This window comes from Anastrepha ludens, chromosome 5 (genome assembly GCF_028408465.1).
Source record: "Anastrepha ludens isolate Willacy chromosome 5, idAnaLude1.1, whole genome shotgun sequence".
Classification (NCBI taxonomy): domain Eukaryota; kingdom Metazoa; phylum Arthropoda; class Insecta; order Diptera; family Tephritidae; genus Anastrepha; species Anastrepha ludens.
Window position 1 is genome coordinate 64,362,869 of NC_071501.1, and position 24,286 is coordinate 64,387,154.

Here is a 24,286-nt window from a genome sequence, read left to right on the forward strand (position 1 = left end):
TGAAATAGAATAAAATGTATAAACATAACGAAAAATGTCTAAAAATAAAGTAGAATTAGGTAAAATAAAAATAAAATAAGCAAAAAATAAAGTGGAAACAAACAAAAAGGGTTTCTTGATGCTACTCCTAAAATGTGTCCTATGTTCAAAAAAAAGGAGTCCCTATTTTCACATCTTTTTAAATTTAATATTTATTTTCGTTTTGAAAGAGATTATTTTAATAATTTAATTTTTCTTCTCAAATGTTCATGTTTAAAACATGACACCCTATGCTTTATTAAAACAAAACATAAATTTAACTATTTTATAGGTGGATGCGATAAACAATTTTTTTAATATCAAAAATTTAGAATTTAGGCAATTCAAAAACAATATTTTTTTGTTATTAAAAATGTCTTATCTTAATAATAAATAAACAAAAATGTCAATTTGTTTTTTATTTACAAATATTTTTTTAATACTGAATATTTTTATTTTTGTTTTGAGGGATTTCAGGCGTTAAAATTATTTTTTTTTGCAATTAAAGCATAGGTATCCCCTTTTCCTAAAGAAATTCAATTTATACCCATCACAGCTTATTTTGGGTTTGTTGTCGCTAGCGTGCGCCCTAAATTGTTCAAAATTTTTCATTCGTATGGTAAGTACCGGTAAGGACAGGCTGTGGCTGATTAGGAAAACATGTAGATATCCCATGTTTTCGTTTTTTTGTTAAGCTATTTCTATTTATCGTCATTAACCGCCATAGCCGAGTGTGTAGTTGTGCATGACTCCCACACGGTTGCCCCAAATTCTATGTAGGTATGCTACGTAGTTCGCGATTCGCACCAAAAATACGACTTTCACAATACTTCGACCTGCTTGGCTTTTTGCGAGTCATTTTTTTGGAAAAAATAACAAAAGCATGTTTTATATAATTTATTTAAGCAAAAAACACTCAAAATAATTAAACAGATCCTTATTTGTAGCATTTTTAAAAATGTTAAAAATTAGTAATTTAGTTAATTATGCCAATATAGACTTGTAGTGAATGGAGTCAACATAGGGTGACCCGATAAGAATGGTAAGAAAATAAATTTAAATAACATAACAAGAGGGTGAGACATCCAATTGATTTGACCTTATTTTGAAGCTAGATTCATTTATGGAAAGCACACCATTCAGATAGCCTCCCCGGCAGCGCCTTAAGCGGTCGGTACAATAGTTTGCGGCGTTTTCCGGCAATAACATCTCGCATGTTAGCCTCGGGCTCGCCCAAAGCGATTGGCTTATTAGCATAGACTAAAAAACTGACGTAGGGCTGTTAAGCTTCACGATCGGCGGCCAATTGATGAACGTGAGATGACCCGGTCGTGAGATTCCTTCCTCATAATTTCGAGTTCGGATATATCGATCACTCTACACCTAGAAGCATAATAGAGGACGGTAACAGTGCATGTTTCCACGGTTATAAATAAATAAGACCCGATGCTGCTGTGATATTATAAGCTATATATACTACAATTGTGGGTGCATTGAAGCCTGGTGGACACTTGCGGATTGTGTTTGTTCTACAAATGGCAATCTTGCTAGTTAACATAGCCGCAAAGCAAAAAAATGTACTTATCCGAGAAGATAATTTGTGTGTTTATAATTAAACCAGAATATCGATAATATTTTTAAAAATTTTCCACATGTTCGGGTAGCGTGAAACGTTGCAGGATGAAATGCTAAGCCTTACTGAATATTTTCACAGCTCACCCATCCATTTGTATTTGTAACTTTGACGAGTGCCGAATCGTTATGTTTCAGCAATGTTTTTCGAAAAAACTATTTAATTTGTAAGAAATCGTTTAAGTGACCCTATCTTTAAAATTGACTAACACTACTGATTTCAGCGCATCCGAGTTAAGTATAACCGAGAGATGCACTGGTTATTCAAACAATTAATTAGCATCAACGGTATTGCGAATATATATACTCGTATATGTAAGTTTATAAGTATAGTAAGGCGAATTCAATTGGACTCAAAAGATCTTAAGGGGGAAACGCAAAATTCAGAATTCCTGAGAAGCACCTTAAACTTCGCTCAAATGCTTAAACAAATTAGTTGTATGGAAATACAAGTATGTATAATAACTTTGAAAACTAGTTTTTTATAAATTTTACAACTTTGCATTATATAAATATGTATGTATTTAAAAATTTACATTTTTCTACTTGATGTTGTTGTTATTTCGCTTAAATTAAATTAAACATCTCGAAGCCTTTAATCCTTAGTTCTAATTAATAATTCTTCACAATTCTTCATAATTTTTCCCTGCACATCATGAAACCCCTTCCTAGTCTACCTCACCTGCGCTTCGCTGTTAAACTATCAGTACATACAAACTACTACTTGTAGAATCCACGAACGCGTTTTCACTTCACCAACGCACGGCGGCAGCACGACGTAATTTCGTTATACTGGCCACTGGTTGAAAGCCAAACGACAACTCCTTGCACAACAACAACGCCACCAGCGATATGCACAACAACTGTGTGGCACTCAAGTGCTCTAGGCGCGTTGACGAGGATGGCGGCTCATTGGAGAGTGTATGGAATTTTACTACTTTTGTCCAATCGCTGAGGCCAGCGAGATTTTTGCTGGCAGCGCGCATCAAATAGGTTGTATCGGCTTCCAGATAATTGATAAGGAAAGTTGCACCTGCAAATGAATAGATGGGAAAAGTACATTGTATGCAGTGGTGGAAGTGGGGAAAGTAACATGCACATATTTGTAATCGCCTCGGTTAAAACAAGGCACATAGTGTAGTTCAGCGATAATTTCCGTACTCGCTTAGCACCTCATTTTTTAACCTCACACTTTTTTCCGCAGCCTTTCATCCACTTTTAGTTATCATAGGGTTGCATTTATGTTCATTTTTGGTTTTGCCTCTTCCCTCTCCCCTCGTCTAGCATATTTCATGCCTCTCCATTATACTCGCATGCACTTACCGTCTTCGAATGGAAAATCCTTGCGTTTGGCATTCGTCCATTTGCCCGCATCCGATTTGAATTCATATTCCGTCATATACTCAATGCGAAAGCCTTTCACATCCATCAATTGACGCACCGGCGAGGTGCGCACCGAACCGACATCCACATCGAAGGTGTTCGAATTGAAGCCGCGTAACTGCAAAACGCTTGGTGGTGGTGGTTTTTCGCCCCGTTCCAGTATTGTGCTACGTTCAATAGTGCCTAGGTTGTTCTCCGCGAGGCAGCGATACGTGTCGAATACGTTATCGTCGCGCGCTTGAATCGTCAAATTGGATGCATAGTAATCCGTCTCGAAGCTATAGTGTTTGTCGTTGCGCAGACGTTTCTTGCTACTATTCTTGTGCCAAGTAAAATTCGCTGGCGGCTCGGCGATTGCCTGGCACGGTATGGTCACGCTTCCGTTGAGGTAGACGTACTGCGGTGAAATATGATGGCTGTGCATCCAGAACGGCTTATCTGCAACAATGCGAAAGAGACGTTGTTATTGTATAAACTCGTATACCACTATTGTACTACATACTACGTGCATATGTGTGTTTGTGAGTTTGTGTATAAGAGACTGTCGGCTTTTGGTTGTTGAAGCTGATGAAATTTTGATAGCATGGAAATGGAAATGTAAATGGAAATTGACGTCTAGCGATTGCGTAGGAAGTGGCCGCTTGAGTGTTGAAATATGACAGTGTATTGGTTGGTGAGGCTGTAGGTGGCTGCTGTGATTAACCGGCTATTGAGTATACACGTAAACCGCGTAGGAGCACAATAAGAATGCTGTGCTACACAAACACGTTCTAAAAACACAGTTCAGCAGGTTTCAATAGAAGCGTGCCTTACAGAAATGTAACAGTGAGAGTGCTTTGTTACCAAGAAAATTAATTAAAATTAACTGCGCCGGCTCATGAAGAATAAGCAGTACCCACTGGAACAGTTACCTATTACCTTAAACCAGTGATGAGCAAAGCTGTATTTTGAAGGTACTCAGTACATAAGTACACCAGCATTTAGAATTTTTCTATTTGCAAGATTACTTTTATTTTCAAGCCACTAAATACTGCGCATAAAGTAATGGGTATAATTGAATTCAATAAATTCTAAATATGAAACCATTAAGCAAGCTCAAAAATAAGTTTGTTTCAACTGTTAAGATTTTAAAGGCAACTATTAAGAGAAATATGGTTCGCCGGATATTCGTACAATTATATACATACACATATAATTGACCCTTACACCCTTTATTTGGTGTTTGGCCGAGCTTCACTTCCCGTTTGTGCTGTCCGTGATGTGATGTTTTAAGCTCTCAGAGAGCACTGCCCAACAAACCGGCATGCACGAGCAATGGAGCAACATTTCTCGTTCCCTACGTACCGCCGCCGAAGAAGAAATCGGATTCCGGCAAGCTCAAAAAAACAGTTGGTACGACGAGGAATGTCATGCTGCCGTAGAAAGAAAGGATGCCGCCTATAGAGCCACGCTAACAAAGGAAGAGATGTATTATCCGAAAAAGAAACGAGAGGCCGAAATACGTGAGTGCGCAAAGCTTGAGATGCTGGCTAACAGGAACAACACCCGAAAATTCTACCAGAAAGTTCGGCAGCTTACAAAAGGTTTTAAGACCGGGGCGTTTTCCTGTAAGAACAAAGACGGCGAACTGGTGACTGACATCCAGAGCATACTTAAATTATGGAGGGAACACTTCTCGAACATGTTAAACAGTGATAGCTGCGCATGTCACTGAGAATGTGAAGATCCCGATACGCCAATCGTCGACGACGGAATTGACGTTCCGCTACCCGACCATGACGAGTTGAGACTAGCGATAACGCGGCTAAAGAACAATAAAGCCACGGGCGCCGACGGACGCCGACGGACGGCCGGCGGAGCTATTCAAACATGGCGGCGAGGAGCTGGTAAGGTGCACGATTTACGTGTTTTGCCGTTAAGTTGCGTAAAAAAAAAACTAATTCTGTTTTTGATTATTAAAATTTATTTATTTAATTCAATTCGACAAACTACTCCGTTGAAAGGGATGAACAAGACTCACTTTATTGTTTTACTTCAGGTAAAATCAAAGCTTACATATGTATATATATTTGCTTACTCGGTATATTACAATTTTATTTTCTTATTTGCTAATTACATTGGTTTATGAAAAATACTTATTAATATTACATTTTCGTGTGGGAACGGAAATGCTGATTTGACAATATTTATTGTAAGCGGACAGTAAAGTTAGTTAATTTTGGAACGGTTGCAATTCCTGGAATTGCGACCGAAAAATAATTTTAATTTATGCATTTAATAATAATTTCTGTAAACAAAACGGAAGTAGGTTTAGTATTACATTTTGTCTTTAGTTATACTTGCAATGAATTCATCTATGCTTGGTTTTATATATGTAACTGGTTTTATATATGTAACTCACGCATCAGCTTCTATGCAAAATATGGTCGGATGAAAGCATGCCTACCGATTGGAATTTAAGTGTGCTCTGCCCAACCCATAAGAAGGTCTTCTAAATATCACCTATAAGGTTCTAGCGAGCGTATTGTGTGAAAGGCCGAAGCCTGATTGGACCTCATCAGTGTGGCTTTAGACCTGGAAAGTCTACCATCGTCCAAATATTCTCAATACGCCAAATCTTGGAAAACACCCATGAAAGGAGAATCGATACACACCATATTTTCATCGGCTTCAAAACTGCATTCGACAGTACAGAAAGGAGTTATTTGTATGCCACGATGTTTGAATTTGGTATCCCACAAAACTAATACGGATATGTAAGATGACGTTGCTCAATACCAGCAGCGTCATCAGAATATCGGAAGGACCTCTGCGAGCCGTTTGATACCAAGCAAAGTTTCAGATTGGGTGATTCGCTGTCGTGTGACTTCTTTAACGCGCTGTTAGTTCTGCCTTCTCCAAACTGAATAAAGAAGCAAAGCGAATGGGTCTGGTGGTGAACGAGGACAAAACGAAATACCTCCTGTCTTTAAACAAACAGTCGGCGCACTCGCGTATCGGAACCCACGTCACTGTTGGCAGTTATAATTGCGAGGTTGTAAAATATTTCGTGTATTTAGGGAGCAGCATTAACACCGATAACAATGTCAGCCTTGAAATCCAACGTAGAATCCCTCTTACCAACAAGTGTTACTTTGGACTAAGTAGGCAACTTAGCACTACAGTCCTCTCTCGACGAACAAGACTAACACTCTACAAGACTCTCATCATGCCCGCAGAAGCGTGGACGATGACAACATCCGATTTAGCGACGCTTGGAGTGTTCGAGAGAAAGATTCTGCGTAAGATTTTTGAACCTTTGCAAGTTGGTAACGGCGAATATCGCAGACGATGGAACGATGAGCCTTGCGACGACATAGACATAGCGCAGCGAATAAAGATCCAACGGCTACGTTGGCTGAGTCATGTCATCCGAATGGATACAAACGCTCCGGCTCTGAAAGTATTCAATGCGGTACCAGCTGGTGGTAGTAGAGGAAGAGGAAGGCCTTCTCTGCGTTGGAAAGATCAGGTGGAGAAGGACTCCGGTCAGCACGAGAAAGAAACGACTGGTGCGCTTTGTTAAACTCAGCCAAAATTGCGTAAGCGGTTATAGCGCCAATTAAGAAGAAGAAGAATTTTAGAATAGTGGGGAATAAATATCGCAGTTTCTAAACTTATTTTCGTAGCGTATTGCGTTGTACTGCTCTTTTGAAAAATTATTTTCAAGAAGGAAAGCTAAAGCCTCATCTGCAGAAAGCTGAATTGGCGATTTGGTAGCTTGAATACACATCTTCCGCATTTTTAATGGCCTTGTTGGGCTTTCCATAGTTTCTTTCAGGATTGCATTCAAATCGGTATCCCCTTGCTTACGAGCAGACGTTGCTGCTGCACGAACAGGAGGATTAGTATCAGCTTTCTCAGTTGAAAGGTCTGCGGCTTCTTTTCTTTAGCCAAATTCTAATTTTTCCCTGAATGGAACAGGCGCACGACCAACAATGCTAATATATTATTTGGTGTCTTGGGAAGACTATTTACCACCAACTTAAACTCCGAATTTAGCCTATCTATACCTATAAGATGCCTTAAGAAAAGCACTGCTAAACTCGCAAGCAAATTTTTACGAAAAATTAAGTGAGAATAAAATCCATTCACCTTTGTTTAGAAGTACTTCTAATTACAAAGCAAACAACAACAGAAGTAAAGCGGCACTTTCATTCTTGCACAGCAAAAACGATCATTTGCGTTAACGTGCATTGTAAGTAATTATTTTTATGATAGTTTTATATTTATTAGGTAATTGGAGGAGCCGCCGCAGCCGAATGGGATGGAGCGCGACTACAATTGGGGAGTGTATAAGTTCAAATCTTCGTGCATGAACATCAAATAATAGAAATAGTTTTTCTAATAATGGTCCCCCTCGATAGGCAATGGCAAACCTCCGACTATTTTTCTACCATGAAAAAACTTCTCATAAAAACCATTTGCCGTTCGCAGTCGGCGTAAAACTGTGGAACAACATCAAGACGCACGCCACAAATAGGAGGAGGAGCTTGGCCGAATACCCAACAGAAGTGTACGCGCAAATTATTTATTTATTTGTTTAATTGGACGCCCTTTAGCTCAACTTGTTTACGTTTTGTTGCTATCCCGCACATTCGAGACATTTTCGTCAACTCCGAATTGTTGGTTGTTTGGATGGTTTTTATAAAAAGTATACCCGAAGAAGAAAATTTGTTTTGTTCCTATAAATTCACGTTTCGTGTCCTCCATAATGAGCCTCGATTTTAGGCTAGTAGAATAGCTGCGATGCACAAATTCACTCGGCTAAGGTATCCGCCACTTATAGACCATTGTATATCTCGTGTTCAGTTAGTTTGATGTTCACGTTTGGTTATCGATAATTCACCAATTTTGAAACTGTGTTAACAATACCCTACATATCAGATAGCCTCTGCTGCTAATTACTTTGAATTAGTAATATAAGAATTTTTAATTATATTTAAAGTAAATAAATAAATAGCTGTATATGCATGGCTTAAAACCGAGCGACTTTTACTTTTTCGATAAAATGCATGGGCTTAAGAAATCACGGAGCTCTCCGATGGCGGAAGGTCTGGAATACTCCCAAGTCGTGGGTGTAAGGAAATATTTTTAAATCAATATTAAAATCAATATCAATTAAAAACTAGCAATATGAAATGTGTTTCACTGAAAACAAATTCTGATATGAGTGTTGATTAACTTCAACTTCGTTTGCCTGTCAATAATTTAGTTTTTCCTAACATTTTACCGAAATGAATTTCACAACTACCGAACATTTTGCAAGCTACTACAAATTTGTATTATATATACATTTTTTTCATTAGGTACTCGTCACTACTCCATACGTATGTAAGTACCACCAGAAGCATTCGAAAATCATTTGCGCATGAAATTGAAAATCGAAAAGTTCGTCGTTGAAGCCAAACACACAACATCAAGTCAGCTGCCTAACCATAGAATAAGGAGGGAAAAATAAAAGTGTAAATGTACTTTCCATAAATTCACCTTCAACGTCAATTAAACTTAACAATATTCTCTGTACAAAGTTTTTGAAGTAGTGTGAAAATTGCATACCACATAACAAAAACTAACGAAAGCAACAACAGAAAATATAGCCAATTTTGCCAGACGTAAGATGAGAAAATAATTTAATGGTTTGCGTTCACATTACGGTTACAAAAATCAAAGAAAATAGTTTGGATATTTATTCAAAAGTTTCCATTAGTGATAACGGTTGTTCTAAAAACTTCCGACGGTAAAAAATCGTCGAACCTTATTTACGAAATTCGCGTTCTACTCCGTATCTTGTTCATTTTATGGTATAGATAATCATAAAACTCGTCAAAATCGAGTAATAGGGTTCCATTTTTGTTGTGCGTCTTCATGTTTTTCTAAAAATGAAGGGACCTACATTACGCCACCTCCGAACGGCAAATGGGTTTTTATGAGGAGCTTTTTTATGACAGAAATACACTCGGAGGTTTACCTTGCCTGCCGTGGGGCGACCGTTTTTAGAAAAAACTTTTTTCTCTCATTTCGGTACATCAAGGACGCAGATTCGAACCAACCCATTTGGCTACGACGGCCGCTACATGTGTCCTCATTACATACCATTTTTTTTGTGGTTTGTAAACTTGAAAAACCTTTGGTCAAACTTTCGTTAAACCTGAAAATCGGACCAATTCTGTCATTAATACTGAGGACTACTCTTCAAAAATAGTCTAGGAACGTTGCAAAGTGGAATGAGCTCGACCTTTTTTGAGTATCGGGACACTGTGTTGTTCAAGGCAACGAGATTTCTGATAAATTAACGAACTGCAGGTTTTCGGAACGTCCAATTGAACGGGAACCAGCATTACAGCAAAACATGGAGAGAACTGTTGCGTATATTAGAGTTTTTAATAATAAAACTCATAAGGATTGTCGGTGTAGTACTGTCATCTTCAAAGCAACCAAGTGTTTCCTGGAAAGGCCTCACTAGGTTGTAACGAAATTCTTTCTCAGTCATTGAAGTGGTGAGCTGATAGAACCCTCGTAGGACTAATTACAAGGCACAATCCGTGGGGACGACATATTGTCACCATAGACTTAATCGCAGATTCAATATGTAGCACATCTTATGCGTATGATGAGTAAATTACAAATAATTTTCTCTGCCGCTGTTCGACTTTCACTAGACTTAAATGGCAAATTTTTTATAATAGCCGAACAACACTTTCTTTTTTCGACATACTGTTAAGATTCTAGGGCTTAAGTGCAATATTGCCTGAGTGCTGGCAAAGTTGCCGCCATTCAAAACTCCATTCCATTCCAACAACGCGAACTAAACAAAGGGACTCAAAATTTTGCTAACTCATTTCAACACCAATCGTCTGTGTAGTAAATGATTCTAAAAAATAGTACAATATGCTATACAGTAAGCGGAACCTCCACTTTATTAGGTTGGAATTTAGCACTCAATTTATCTCAAACAAAAGTTTGATTGATTTGTCAGCGGCTGCCGTAGCCGAATGGTTTGGTGTGTGATTACCATTCGGAGTACGTAGATTCGTATCTCCGTTCATGAAACACCAAAACGAAGAAAACATTTTTTCTAATAGCGGTCACCGCTCGGCGGACAATGTCTGCTATGATAAGGCTTCTCATAAAAATATATCCCCTTTTTGCAGACGACTTAAAACTGTAGGTCCCTCCATTTATGGAACAACATTAAAATGCACACCACAATTGGGAGGAGGTCCTCCGCCAAACACCTAACAGAGGTTTGAGCGCCAATTATTTATTTATTTATTTATTTAAAGTTGTCGTCTAAATCATGTGATTTGACTTATTTTAGAAGGAACACTTCAAGTTATGATTTTCGACTTGAAATACATCATTCGACGCATTCTTAGAGAGATAAGATCGGTTATAGTGGAATGGTTGTTACGATGGGATTGGACCAAAGGATTACTCTGGCGATGTAGCGCTTTGATTGATATTATTTATGAACCCTAAATGTCGTGTGACAAGTTAATAAAGACAAAATATTCACCCATTACAAGACAAACACTTTGCCTGCAGTACTTATAAACAGAGGAAGTCAGGTAGGTTTTGTTTATTATTGAAGTAGCTTTCGACCAATCATGCACATCTGCACCTATTTATACACACATTCACATAATAAGATGCCATCTTGCAAAACCAATACAAAGACAACACAATACCAATACCAATTTATTTCATTTACATTCGCACAAATATTTAGAAGGCTGTGAAATCATAGTAGAGACCCTTAATAATAAACGATCATTGCAGTGGCTTTATATAATTTACGTACAAGTTTTGCTTTGTTCAAACTTTTGAGTTTTTACGCTTCACAAGATTTTACACTGCAGACACTCAATAGATTTTAATAATAGTGATAAACAAGTGGACATTTCGAAATTGGCTTCTGAAAGTCGGATTCAAAATACAAAGCCAAAAATTTCAAATAATGTTTGAATATAACAGAGATTTTCTAAAGGAAATTTAATTTAAAATTACATTGATATATTGCACATATAAAACTAAACAATGCTCAATGCAAAAGTTTCAAGTACGAATGCATAGAATGAAAGAGCTTTAATTAAAATTCTCTAAAATAAATGTAAGAAGAAGAAGAAGAAGAAATGTAAGGTGTTAAGTGTCTTAATGGCATTTTGGGCTCTAATTGAAATATATTTGAAAAGTAACAGAATAGGAAATTCATAATAAATATTTGAGTAGTGGCCACATAAAATTTCCAAATATCAAAACGTTTTGCTTTTAACGCAATTAAACCAAAGAATTCTTCTTTCATAGGACAAAGATACCTAAACCATGAATTGAAGTTAGACCTCCGGCTAGCCAAGGATATCAGAAGTGTTCCAAAGCAATCAGACCTTTTGGAAGAGAACATTTTCTGGTGGCGTCATCATGTGTATGTGACTACCTGTGTTTGAAAGGTACTACTAGCCATTTTTTTTTATATGTTGCTAAACTCTCCGGATGAACGTATGTGAAGTTTCATTTCAATCTGTTGATTCATTCTTTGTTTGTAGGCCATTGAGTAATGGTAAAAACACCAGAAATCGTGGAAAAAATACAGGGTATCGTATTGGAAAATCGTCAAGTGACTGAAAGAGATTTAGGCATCTCATTGTGAAGTGTAAACAATATTTTGGCTGAAGTATTGGGTTTCACCAAGCTGTGTGCACAATAGGCCCCCATTCGCTATCAATGGAACAAAAACACCTTCGAGTGCGACTTTCTCAGCAACATTTAGAGCGTTTTCGAAAGGACACAGTTGATTTCATGCATCGATTCATCACTATGGATGAGACTTGGCTGTATCACCATGATTCTAAATCAAAACAGCAGGCTAAACAGTGGTGCGAACCTGGTTCTTCGGTGCCGAGACGAGTTCGTGTCCAGAAATCGCTCAAGAAAGTGGGAGCATTATATATTTTGGGATGCGAAATGAATTTTGTTTGTGGATTACTTGGAAACTGGTAAAACATAAATTCTGAATATTGTTTTAAAGGAAAAAATCCTTAAAAAAGACCTATCCAGAGCATTCACCGTATTCTCCAGTCCTATAAAAATTCGTGCGTGGAAAGCGTTTTTAATCAAATGATGAGGTCCTAAGTGCTATGTAAGCGTATTTTGGGGCCTTTCCAGATTCTCACTTCAAGGATGGAATTTATAAAGGAGTTGCTGAGCATTTTCTATGGGACTGTCCTGCATTTGCTAGAGCAAGGCTACGAATTTTGGGTTCCGACTCGAAAATTCTCACAGTCTAGCTATTTCTATGTGTCTATTCCATCCTATATCTTTCTTGTCATTACTTCTCTCCTTTCCTCCCTGACTACCTACCGATTTACTTTCTAGAGCTTAAATACAATGGGCTTTTTAGCCTGAATGTCCTAGGAGTTACCAAATCTTGTGGTGCTTCTTGGATCCACTTTTTTTAAAATTCATTTTTCACTAACACAAAGCAACTGAGCTGCCCAGTATCTATAAAACTAGACAACATCTCCAAGATGAAAATTATTCATTATTATAGTAAATTATTCATAAACGCTAACTCTATACTCGTACAAAATTTCGTGATTCTTTGTTTGGTGTCATCAACATAGGGTCGTTGGATTTTTGGTTTTTTGTATAGCGGTCGCCACTTGGCAGGCAATAACAAACCTATGAGCGTATTTCAGCTGTATAAAAGCTTCTTATAAAACTTTTCCCGTTCGGAGTCGGCTTATAACTTTAGATCCCTCTATTTGTGGAGCAACATCAAGATGGATGCCACAAATGGGAGGAGGTGCCCTGGGGTGTGAGAGCCAATTATATATACACTTATATAAAAAATATATACCTTTGGGGCAAATAAAAATGGTCATGGTCAATTAGTTAGCTAAACTATGCCCTTTCAGCCCAAATAGAAAGAATTGAAGATTGACTTGACTGAATTTAGTAAACAAATTATTATGAATTAGAGAATCTATTGATATGAAAATGCAGACTAATTTATGGGCACAATCCATGGGGACGACATATGGTCACCATAGGTCTTATCGGGGATCCACTGTGTGCTTCTTGTTTAGAGGAAATCGATAAACAATAAAGTGCCAAAAATAAAAAAGTGTGGGAAGTTCGCAGATGAGCACTTAATTTCCACTACACCTGTCTTTCTACATCCTTTAACCTCTTCAGGGACGAATTTTATGAAGTGAAGAAACGTTAATTTTATTTTTCATTTTATTACGAATTATTCAGCTTACATTTATAACAATTCAGTCAGATAATAAAAAAATAGAAAATAGTAATTTTTACAAAAAAAAAAAAGTAAATAAATATCCACATATGTGGCCATTTACCGTAGAGTTCATCTATGAATGGAAAGATTTCATACACTCAGGGCATACGGATTTACTTTTCACATATACCTGTATAGCGAGTTCGGCTCGTACAATTTGTATCATGACATCGCGGGAGCCTTTTATGCTCAACTTTTAAGGGGGAGTGTCCTATAGAATCTAGTATAATCTATGGAATAACTTTAATCCTACTTTTGGACTTTATAGAGGATTTAGAAATTGTACAGGGTCTACCTCGTTTTTTGTTACGTTCACCTATTTGTATTAGTGCGTTCGTCAGTGAGGCTTTGAATTCTAGAAGAGACATCTTGTTTTTTTTGTCATAGTTGAAAAGAATCCATGAATTAGTAATTGATATATTGAGAAATTGGTATGAAATCCTGTGATAAAACTTTTGGTTTTTCAAAGAGTGGGGATAGTGTGCAACCATACGGTCAGACATATCCACACCACCCATGAACTTCTTATATTCGGTTACGGCAAAAGGCCTGGTTATTGTTATATATTCTTTAGTTTTATGATTCCACCTCTGAATATAATCTTGAGGTTCTACACCTGCATATGTTGATGTGGTGTGGATGACATTATTATTATTCCATCTTAGAATTGATATGTTATCCGAAGATGTAACTATAGAAACCGAACCTCTTTCACGCTTTTGTAGAATCTTTTCAGAAATGAGCTTTGTAGAAGCCTCACCAGGTACTCTGTTTTTTCTGATAGTTCCCACGATGTATATACCCCTTGTCTGCTGGTGTTTTATGATACGCATTGATGTAAAGAGGTTATCCATAAATAATTTATGATTTTTCATATCTAAAACAGCACTCAGTCTCAATACGCTGTCACCAATTGCACCAAATTCCGTACTTGTTATATATTTTTGGATTTCTGATACATTTCAAATTTAGAAACATATCCGTTTTCAGACGCCCTGGCCCAACATTTGAAACCCCACTTCTTTTGTTTGGATTTATTATATTGCTTTCCCCTATGTCCTCGCTTGAATGGTATAATCATTTCATCAATTGCTTGAAATTCGGTTAGCGTGGCGGCATTTACGAAAGTCATTGACATCATATCTAATAATGGACATATTTTTATAAAAATATCATCACAATCATTAGGTATTGTGTGATTGTTTTTGTAGTGCAGAAATCTCTTTATTTCCTCGAATCGTTTTAAGGACATTGTGTTAGCAATTAAACCTAGTCGAAGACCAACATCAGAAGACCAGTATAATCTATAATTCGGATATCTAATGTACGTCACTACGATATTTATTCCGTGGAATTGTTTCATTTCAGAAACAGTTATATGAAACGAATGTTTTCCGCAATCAACGGCATAGCAAATCATTTCCCGCACTATATATTCAAAGATTTCGTCGGTAAATATATTTTTGAAATATTCGTATGGAGTTTCACCGGTAATTTTAATTTCAAAGGGACTCATAAAAGGCGGTGGCGTACTAAAAAATGTATTATCCTTCTGAGTGTACCAAATCGGGGACTGTTGGTGTTGTCTAATATCTAATAGGTCTTCCTCGTCAATAGTCTCACTTTCTAAAATACATCTACGTTTTCTGGAGTTGCGAAAATAAATACTTCCATCGCAGTCGATATAGTCTTCCTCATTCATAAAAGGTCTTTCTGGGTTCTGGGGCTCAATCGTCAAATCTTCTAACTCTTCAACATCTGAGCTAACATTATTTTGTCTTTCTGGAATGATTTGCATCCTCTTTTTACCTTTTATTGTATCCTCTTTTTACCTTCATTGTAATCTGGGTATAAAACTGAATCCATCCGAACAATTTATTGTTTGTAATAGACTTTCACAAACATAATCACGATTCTGAGAGAAATGTTACTCGAAACGATTTTCACAAGAAATACTACTTCAACCGATAACTGTACACATATCGCACCCTAAATACAAAAGGGTCACAACTCGAAATTTTCCACACTCGAGCTTGACTTGTTTACAGTAGCACAGAAAACAAACTATGTGACATATCACGCTGAAATTTGCCATGTAAGCTTATAACAGACCTACCAAAAAACAAAAAATTTATTTTTGCCATATGTCATCCGCGGACCGTTTTATTGATAACGTCTCGCTCATATTTCAGCAGAAGGTACATTTTGAGTTGTGACCCTTTTGTATTTAGGGTGCGATATGTGTACGTTTATACTTGGCTATAAAATGCGACTTATAACACAAATTACGATTTTTAAACTTATACAATCATTGAAAGGGATTATATTTTACTTACCAGATATTTTACTTGGGAAGTAATAATGATTGTTTTTGAATAAATGGAAACACTTAACGCACAAGAAGTTATCGTTGCAATGCCATAAAAACACCAGAATATTACGTTATCCGTTCCGTTATACTTAACGATTTGTTTTTCTTTAGTTGAGGGATTCTGTAGTGAAATATTCTCTAATAAAATGTTACTTATTTAATTTCTCTTGAAATAACTAGAATAAGCAAAAAATCTAAACGTACACATATGTGCCGATGTCCCTGAAGAGGTTAAATAATCTCTTTAGGTCTTAAGGACAATGAACAATATTGCTTGAGTGTTTGAAATATTTCCAACCAACCACAATTAAATTTCTTTCCGACCCTTCAACTCTGAAAATACAGGATACGGTTAAGTCTCTTAAATGAAATGCGCTGTAATTGCGCTGTGCGTCTTTTGCAATGCTGAAGAGTCGAATGTTTACTTTAATCGGAGCTTTTAGTAAATCGAAATAGTTTTAAAATTACGAGAAGCAGTAGTGAAATAACATAAAAGAGCATTTATTTATATTGAGCTTAGAGATTCGCTTCAGTAAGTACCTTTTTCATGGTTTTGTGTTCCTTAAAAAATAATTAATCATCATTCAATCATTTTGAAACTGATCATTTGGAGCCTTTCTGGATTTTGAGTACTATAAAAAATAATTTTTCTCTATTATACTCATTTTACTCCTTGAAATGGGCTTTCTTAGTATTAACCAATATTTAAAAAAAAATATTTGAACACTCAGCTGCACACTAGTGCAGTGAACAGTAAGAAATTCTAGAAAAAACGACAAATCAAATTCAACCTAAAAAATAGAAATCGAATTCGAAATCGCTTAAGAAACACTAAAAACTCATTAAATGCAACGACCATTAAAGTTAGCTCTGTGGCCTGGAAAGATGGGAGCAAAGCCAGAAAAATCTATTAAAAATACGTTTTCGATACTCGCCGTCACGTGACCTGAAGGTATTAGCAGGTTTTCGAGAACATTAAGCGAATTCAAACCTAAAGTCGTAAAAATATGCGTGACGAAATAGAAGCAGCGCGCATAAGTCAAAAATCTGATGCCCGATTTTTAGTCCAAAGGCCATAATGCCTTCACCTCAAAATAAAAAACCCACCATAAATTGCAGCTGGCGTGGGAGTTTTTCTCAATTTAATCTCTTCGTTAGCAAAGTACTATAGGTAGAACTATGAATCTGTGTATGTGTGTGGGTTTATTTGTGTCCGGCACGAAAACACAATCAGGATACCTGAATGAATTGAATCGAAGGAATGCGCAAACACAGGCAAACAAAGCAAAAAAAAAACGTAAGCCAAGAGGTGGAAAAGCCGAAATTTGAACACTAAAAATACACCTACACCTATATTTACATACTTACGAATACTCGTATATAAACAAAAGCCATGAAATATTTATTGAACAAAAACTCAATGCAATTTACAAAGTATATTTTTTTCAATAGCTTATTTGTTTCGCATTCCAAGGCAAATAAAAAGGCATACAAAATAAGTCCACGAAAAAATAACAAATAAATACAATTTGAAATTTTTGGCCATTGGGTTTAGAAATGTCCATCCGTTGACGGAAATAGCCAAAAATTGCGCTCTGTAAGGAAGTTATAGAAGATAGCAAAGTGAACACAAGCGACAGAGGAAGAGAAGAATGCGGTAGTGAGCTGTGATCAGTGAGTAGCACCAGCAGAGGAAGCAGCAGCTCACACTCACAATGCGGCACATCAGCTCAAATGAAAATTGCTTCCACTCCACTGTGGACGCTGGCAAAGGAAGGAAGTCAGTATGGCTTATGGCAGTATTCGTAGGTGTATGCTTGTGTATGTATGTATGTATGTGTATGTTCGTATTGCACAGGCAGTAAACATCCTACTCACGTTCGATTTTCATCAAAATGGTGCGCTCCTGCATGTCCGATGCGATGGTGTTCACTTGGTAGGCGCGGCACGTATATTCGCCGGTGTCGTTCTGAGTTACATTGCGAACCTGTAATCCGTCAGCCAGAATCTGGAATTTCGTTGAGTTGCCCGTAAATGCTGATAAAAGTAGAAAAAAAAGAATACAATACAATTTGAGCTTTTTTCTTTTGTTTTTCTTTTTCATAGATTACGTGTATACTTAGGACATGTATTAGATGAAATGTTTTCGTGGGTTTTATCCACATAACATTTACCGTTATAATCAAAGAAAAAGTGCACACCGAAAATAAAATATAATTGAATTGCGGAGGAAGTGTGAAGTTTATTTGCTTTTTTGAACGATGCGCAAATTTGTTTGAGATCACTTTAGTTGTGTTAAGCAAAAATAGTTTTCTTCAAAAAGTTTAATTGATTTCGTGTTATTTTTGAAATTTTGTAGACCATATTTTCATAATTATTAATTAAGCGGCCCCATGTCAGTTTGAATGTGTGCTTGAGTATATTATGAAGAAAACTGAACAAATTAAAAAAACATTAATTTTGAGATTTAGCTATTGTTGAAAATTTTGGCATAGAGCTTTTTAAAGTGAGCTATTTTGGGTTATTTTTTACATTTTAATAAGTTATAATGTTTTAAATTACTTATGACAAAATACACTTATTGAAAAAATCGTTGTTGGAAGTAATATTAATTTTGTGTTGAACATTTTTGGGAAAATTTGTTTCTTTGCCATATTTGAAAAACACCCCTTAAAGTTTTACTAATTTTTGTTATTAAAGGCCAAAACTTATGCTTAATAATATCTCAAAGTTTCATGGTGGGACAATGATGGGTTGGAATGTCAAATTTAGAAGATGGCGCCATAATTTATATTTCTTTACAAAATGTTCGATTTCCCGATGTAGCCATGTGAAGAAAACCTCCTCCTCCTCCTAAAAAGCATCCGCCATTTCCTCACAGAAATGGGTACAACTGTTTTTTTTATAGGTTTGTAAAACTATTATTATTATTATTAGAAGGCCATTACGCACTGCGACCAGAGCTGATCTATTGTGAAAGGCCTATTTTGTAACCCTAGAGTTTTAGGCTTTTTAAAAATTTTAGCACAGTTTTGGGTTTGTTGTTCCAAAGATTGCATGGAGATACTACGATACCACCAAGGTGGTGAAGTCTCTGTCTGCCCAACGCAGGACATTCACAAAGCACATGTTCTGAGCTTTCTATGTCCGTTTCGCAAAAGCGGCAGACATTGGTCTCGGATAGACCAATATTATTTAGATGGTACCTCAGGCTGCGGTGACCTGTAAGATATCCTGTTAAAAGACGCAGATCTACTCTGTTTAGTGAGAGAAGTTTGTCAGATATTCCTTTGTTGAGACTTAGGAATAGTTTGGCTTGACGCTGATCGGCACAGTTTAGCCAGTGTGCGGCAAGTTTTCTTTCTTCCCATTTCCTAAGGAATTCATTAATGTGTCGTTTTGTAGGTCCACAGAAAGGCTCAGGACCAGTAAGTTGCATATTTGATCCTTGTTTTGCAAGGTCATCAGCCATTTCATTTCCCTCATGTCCCTCATGTCCCGGAATACAGCATAGTGTTACTATGTTGAGGTTCCCTAACTTGTTGAGAAGGTTCAGGCAATCATTTACCAATTTAGAGGCGATAGTTGTTGATAGAAGGGATTTTAGAGCCGCTTGGCTATCTGAAAGTATGTAGACGTGAGTACCTCTCATTTTCCTTCTAAGGCATTCTCTCACACATATTTCAATGGCATGTATTTCTGCCTGGAATATTGTTGGGTAGGATCCCATCGGAATCGATTTTTTGAATTTGGGCCCATTGATTCCTGCCCCTGTTCTACCATTTTCCAATTTGGACCCATCAGTAAACCATAGCTGGGAGCCAGGTTTGAAAGTGATAGAGTTAGTTCTCCAGTCTGTTCGTTCATTAATTATAACTTGGAAGTTCCTGAAGAGTATTGGTTTGGGTGATAGTATATCATCCCTATGAAGAATGGGACTATGTAGGAAGTCTTCCTCTTTAAATATCCTTTCATATCCCCACTTTTAAGTTCAGATATACCTTTTAATCTTAAGGCACTCGAGCGAGCTTCCCTTTCAATTAGAATTGGACCTAATTTAGGTAACACGAAATGGCTTCAAGCCTCAGTCTTAGCCTTTTGATTATGTTTCTTGAATAAATCCAAGCTTTCGTGGAAGTATTGTTCACGTATCTTCTTTTTTTTTAAATTTTGGCAACATTTGGTTTCCATTACTAAAATATTTTGTGTATGCAAGTCTCGCAGTTCTGGTCTTCAGTAGGTTATTATTACACGAGTATTACTAAGCCCTCTCCAGATTTTAGTCCAGGTAACGTGCTTCTGAAGCGAGGTTAGAGCAAACGATGAAGCTATAGATGCCATTTTTTTTTTTTTTTTTTTTTATTGAAATGTTATACATTTTTATTTACATTCCATAAAGATTACACCTAGTATAAAACTAATAAGTAATTTTCATTTCATAGATGCCATGGATAATTGGATGGTTTGCTCATACGTGAGATATACTTTTGGGGGTTCGCCCTTGCAATGGAGCATACTATATTTGGTCTGTACTCAAGACACAAAAAATTTCCCCATAAACGCTGGTTTGTTTTGTACCATACTTTACCATACCATCGAGTATGCGTCTGAGTGGCCCTCACTTCTAATAACTTCCAACAAAATTTGCTTATAGAATAGTATGGCTCATTATAGAATGGAACGGATATCTCACTTTGTATTTAGTGTTAGGGGGGAATTGGAATCCAATTATGTTTCTAAGTGTTGAGAGTATTATAACAGAAATACAGCATCTTTGACGCTTGGGTGACAGTTTAAGGGTACTGACAGGCTTATGACAAGGTTGTGTTTTTTCGCCGCTTCTATTTCGCCTCAAGACGTCATAATATAAAAATACTACATCACCTGCAGTCTGCAGGGTCAATTAATGGACCTTGACTTCGCGGACGATATCTGCCTGCTAAGCCAAGCTCACTTGGATATGGCATCTAAACTGCAAGCAGTGGAAGAAGTAGCACCGAAAGCCGGCTTGAAGTTTCGCATTTATACGCGAAATTTGCCCAAATTTTTAATCGCTGGAGACGAACTGAAAGATGTGCAATTTTTTTGCTATTTGAACAGCATTACGTCGGCATCAGACGATTTAAGTACAGACGTAAAAAATCGCATAGAAAAAGCATCAGCTTCGCTTCAGCAAACATGAAATTGAAAATCATCAATTAATATCTGAAATCCTGCCTCCTGCAAGTCTTCATCAATTGTTGCCTGACGGGAATCTTGAAAATATATAACTTCATATCAAGCGCGAATTTAACAAGAATTGTCATGACTGGAACTCTTATGGTAGCCGTAGACGAGGAAGACCCGCAAATACCTGGAGGCGACTTTTAGAACTGGAAATCTGTTCCGTAAACTAGACATGGAGGGAAATGAAAGCTTTGGTGTACAACCGATCATAATCAGGGAATCTTGTAGCCCTTTGTTCCAACTTGGAACCTTAGGATACATCTATGATACTATTTATATATAATATATATATATATTTATATATATGTTTTTTTATGTCGACAATAACTGTCGTTTGGTTCTTGGTTGTTTTCCACCCACAGACTATCTTTTCGAGCACTGAGGTACGGATCCGTACTCTGTCATGATCGCTATTGTAAGCGAGAAGCAGGAAAGAAATGAGGCGCAGATATTATGTAATAACATTAAAACACTTGAACATGACTTGTTTGATTACTGCCGTTTGTAAACAAAGTATCCGACGAAAGAGAGAGTACACACCTCATTCCAAACGCAATATATGATACTAATAATAGTTTGGTATATGTCGGTTATTTGATTACCTTTTAAGAATGGACTCTGAACCACTACCTACGGATCTGCCTATAATAAACGATGTATACTTCGGAAGAATTTGGGCCGGTCAGCAACTACTTCATACTACTTCTGTAGTAGATAGAACCTGTTGGTCATCATCATTGTTGGCTAGATAATCCTGGTCAGGTCAGCATATGTCAATAGCATAAGCAATTGTCTCGATTTCATGCCTGCACACTCCATTAACGAGATCCGAAAAAATCTGCTTTTTCAACTATACCGTCATTTGAACGGCGGGTGACCCGTTTTTTTCTATAGCACTTTAGAATATTTTTTGGGATAGGCATTAAGTATTAGCCCGTAAGATGTGACCTGCCCATCTCAGTCTGTTGATCATTATTGTATCATAGTTATTACACTCGGGTGCGCGTATAGTTTTTCGAGTTCATGATTGTAGCGCTTCCGTTATTCGCCTTTACCGCAGAACTCTGCTCTCAAAGATCAGCAACTTCTCTTTATCGATATGCGTAGCAAATGTGAGTCTGGATAGAAACTAATAGGAGATATTGGAAACACTGTTCCAAGTCTTAATACGACTACGATTAAATTAAGCTTACTGTATGTGCTCTTTTTCCAAATTCAGTCCAGCAATTTCCATGGTAAAAAATTCCTATAATTTTTACAGTTACCAGAAGAATACCAATGAAACCGGAATTCTCATATATATATAGGGTTATTCAATAGGTGCGCTTCAACTTTTTTCCGATAGGGAGGGCGAACGACGCAATATTTTTTATTTTTCGCTTATCATTTGTAAATTTCATTAGTATACATTTCATCATGGAACGCTACACACTTGAGCAACGATTGCAAATCGTGCAAATTTTTTATGAAAATAACCGTTCTGTTGCTGCTACTTTAAGAGCATTACGGCCATTTTACGGTCCATTTAACAAGCCATCCCGTTTTGGGGTTATGTGAAGTCATTGGTCTACAGTAACAAGCCGGCGACAATTTGTGAGCTCAGAGCCAATATTGAACGCGAAATTGTTGGAATTTCGGCCGATTTATGCAAAAGAGTGGTCGAAAATTGGGTTCAACGATTGGACTTCGTAAAACGTGCACGCGGTGGTCATGCAAAAGAAATCGAATTTCATACTTAAATGTATATGTTCAAACTCGATAATAAAAAAAAAATTAGTTAAAAAGGTCAAACTGTTAGTGTTTTATTCAAAAAAGTTCAAAAGTTGAAGTGCTCTTACTGAAAAACCCTTTACTTATAAATGACGCTAGCCTAAATATATGAATTGTCGACAGCGTCAACTATTTGTTTTTACGATCTCGGCCTCAAAAAATACCGTTCAATCATTAGCATTGAAAGTTCCTCATTTCTTAAGTCAAGTTTCGAGCCTTCAAACATTAATTTTTTAAACATTTGAAATGTTTATAAGTCATCGCTATCGCCAATAGTTAATTGGATAAAACTACTTTTTATTAAAAAAGAGGCTACGTAAAGTATTTTCACAATCACATTGAGTAAGGTGGCGTAAGAAATGGTAACAACGCTCAATTGAGAAGCACTGATGTGTGCAAGTGATATCAGATGGAAACTGACCTTTATTAAGATTTTAAGTAAACATCACGTAGGATATCAACGCTTTTAGCAAACCTAAATAGCGCAGAGGGATATATTTTTGAGATATCCACCAGACCTCCAAACTGTGGCTCCCCGGCACTTCGAGCGCGTTTTTGATAATGCCGAGAAAAAGCACAGAAGATGCTCTACAGTTTCCTCTATATTCTCGCTGCCCTTCCTGCATTTGTCGTTGCTAGCAATCCCTATCTTTTACATACGTTTGTGCAGCCAATAGACTGTGACCTATCAGCATACCTATGATAGTTCTGCAGTCCGCGAGAGCGTAAGTACGAACTGAATCAGTTTTTTGTCATTAGTTCTACACATGACTTTTGTAGTTTTGTGGTCAGATTAGTCTAACTAGCTTCCGCTTGCTTTTTAATCCAGTCGTCCACTTCGTTGTATATTATATTTAGCGGTTTTTGTATATTTTTTTCTTGTTCAAAACGTAGGTCAACAGTACTTTTAGCTATCTCATCTACTATTTCGTTTCCTGCGATGCCTTTGTGACCCGGTACCCATTAGATGTGCAGCCTTCCGTTTGCAGCTAGCCTTCCTATGGCCTCCCTACACCGTTGAACATTTTTGGACTTGATACAATATGAGTTTATGCTTTTATTGCTACTTGACTGTCCATGTAAATATTAGTTTTGAGGAGTAGATTTTATTGCTCCTGGGTAGAGATTCGCTGAATCCTTTCCAATGACATTAAATATGTCGATTTTCTTGTTGCAGTCCACCATACCAGGGCCCCACACAGCAATATCGGTCTGACTATTGCCTTGTATCATCAATGCAGCAATGAGAGTGATAGACCCCAAATAACGCCCAGCATTCTTTTGCAAGCGTGCAGCGTATTACTAGCCTTTTTCGCCCTTTCTTCAAGATTGTGCTTCCACAGTCATTTATTGTCTAGTATTACCCCGAGGTTCTTCGCATGATATTTGAGATGTAGTTTGTTGTTGCCTAGTTTCGGAAGGTTCCCCGCCGGGAGCTTATACTTCCTAGTAAAAAGTATCATGCACGTCTTTCCCACGTTTGCCCATAGAATTCCGCAAAACGTCCATTGAATGTTGTTCATTCCGTTACTGATGATGCCGAGATA

General features: G+C 37.1%; 1 protein-coding gene across 1 annotated transcript in view; it reads right to left on the minus strand.

Moving 5' to 3' along the window:
* Window positions 1-322: 322 nt before the first annotated feature.
* Window positions 323-24,286, minus strand: part of LOC128865343 (igLON family member 5) — a 35,676-nt gene continuing 11,712 nt past the window's right edge. Inside the window, exons 5-7 of the mRNA XM_054105565.1 lie at window positions 17,622-17,780; window positions 2,974-3,471; window positions 323-2,683 (exon numbers count right to left, since the gene is read on the minus strand). Coding sequence (XP_053961540.1) covers window positions 2,403-2,683; window positions 2,974-3,471; window positions 17,622-17,780 — 938 coding nt within the window. The 3' untranslated portion in view covers window positions 323-2,402. The remainder of the gene's footprint in view (window positions 2,684-2,973; window positions 3,472-17,621; window positions 17,781-24,286) is intronic.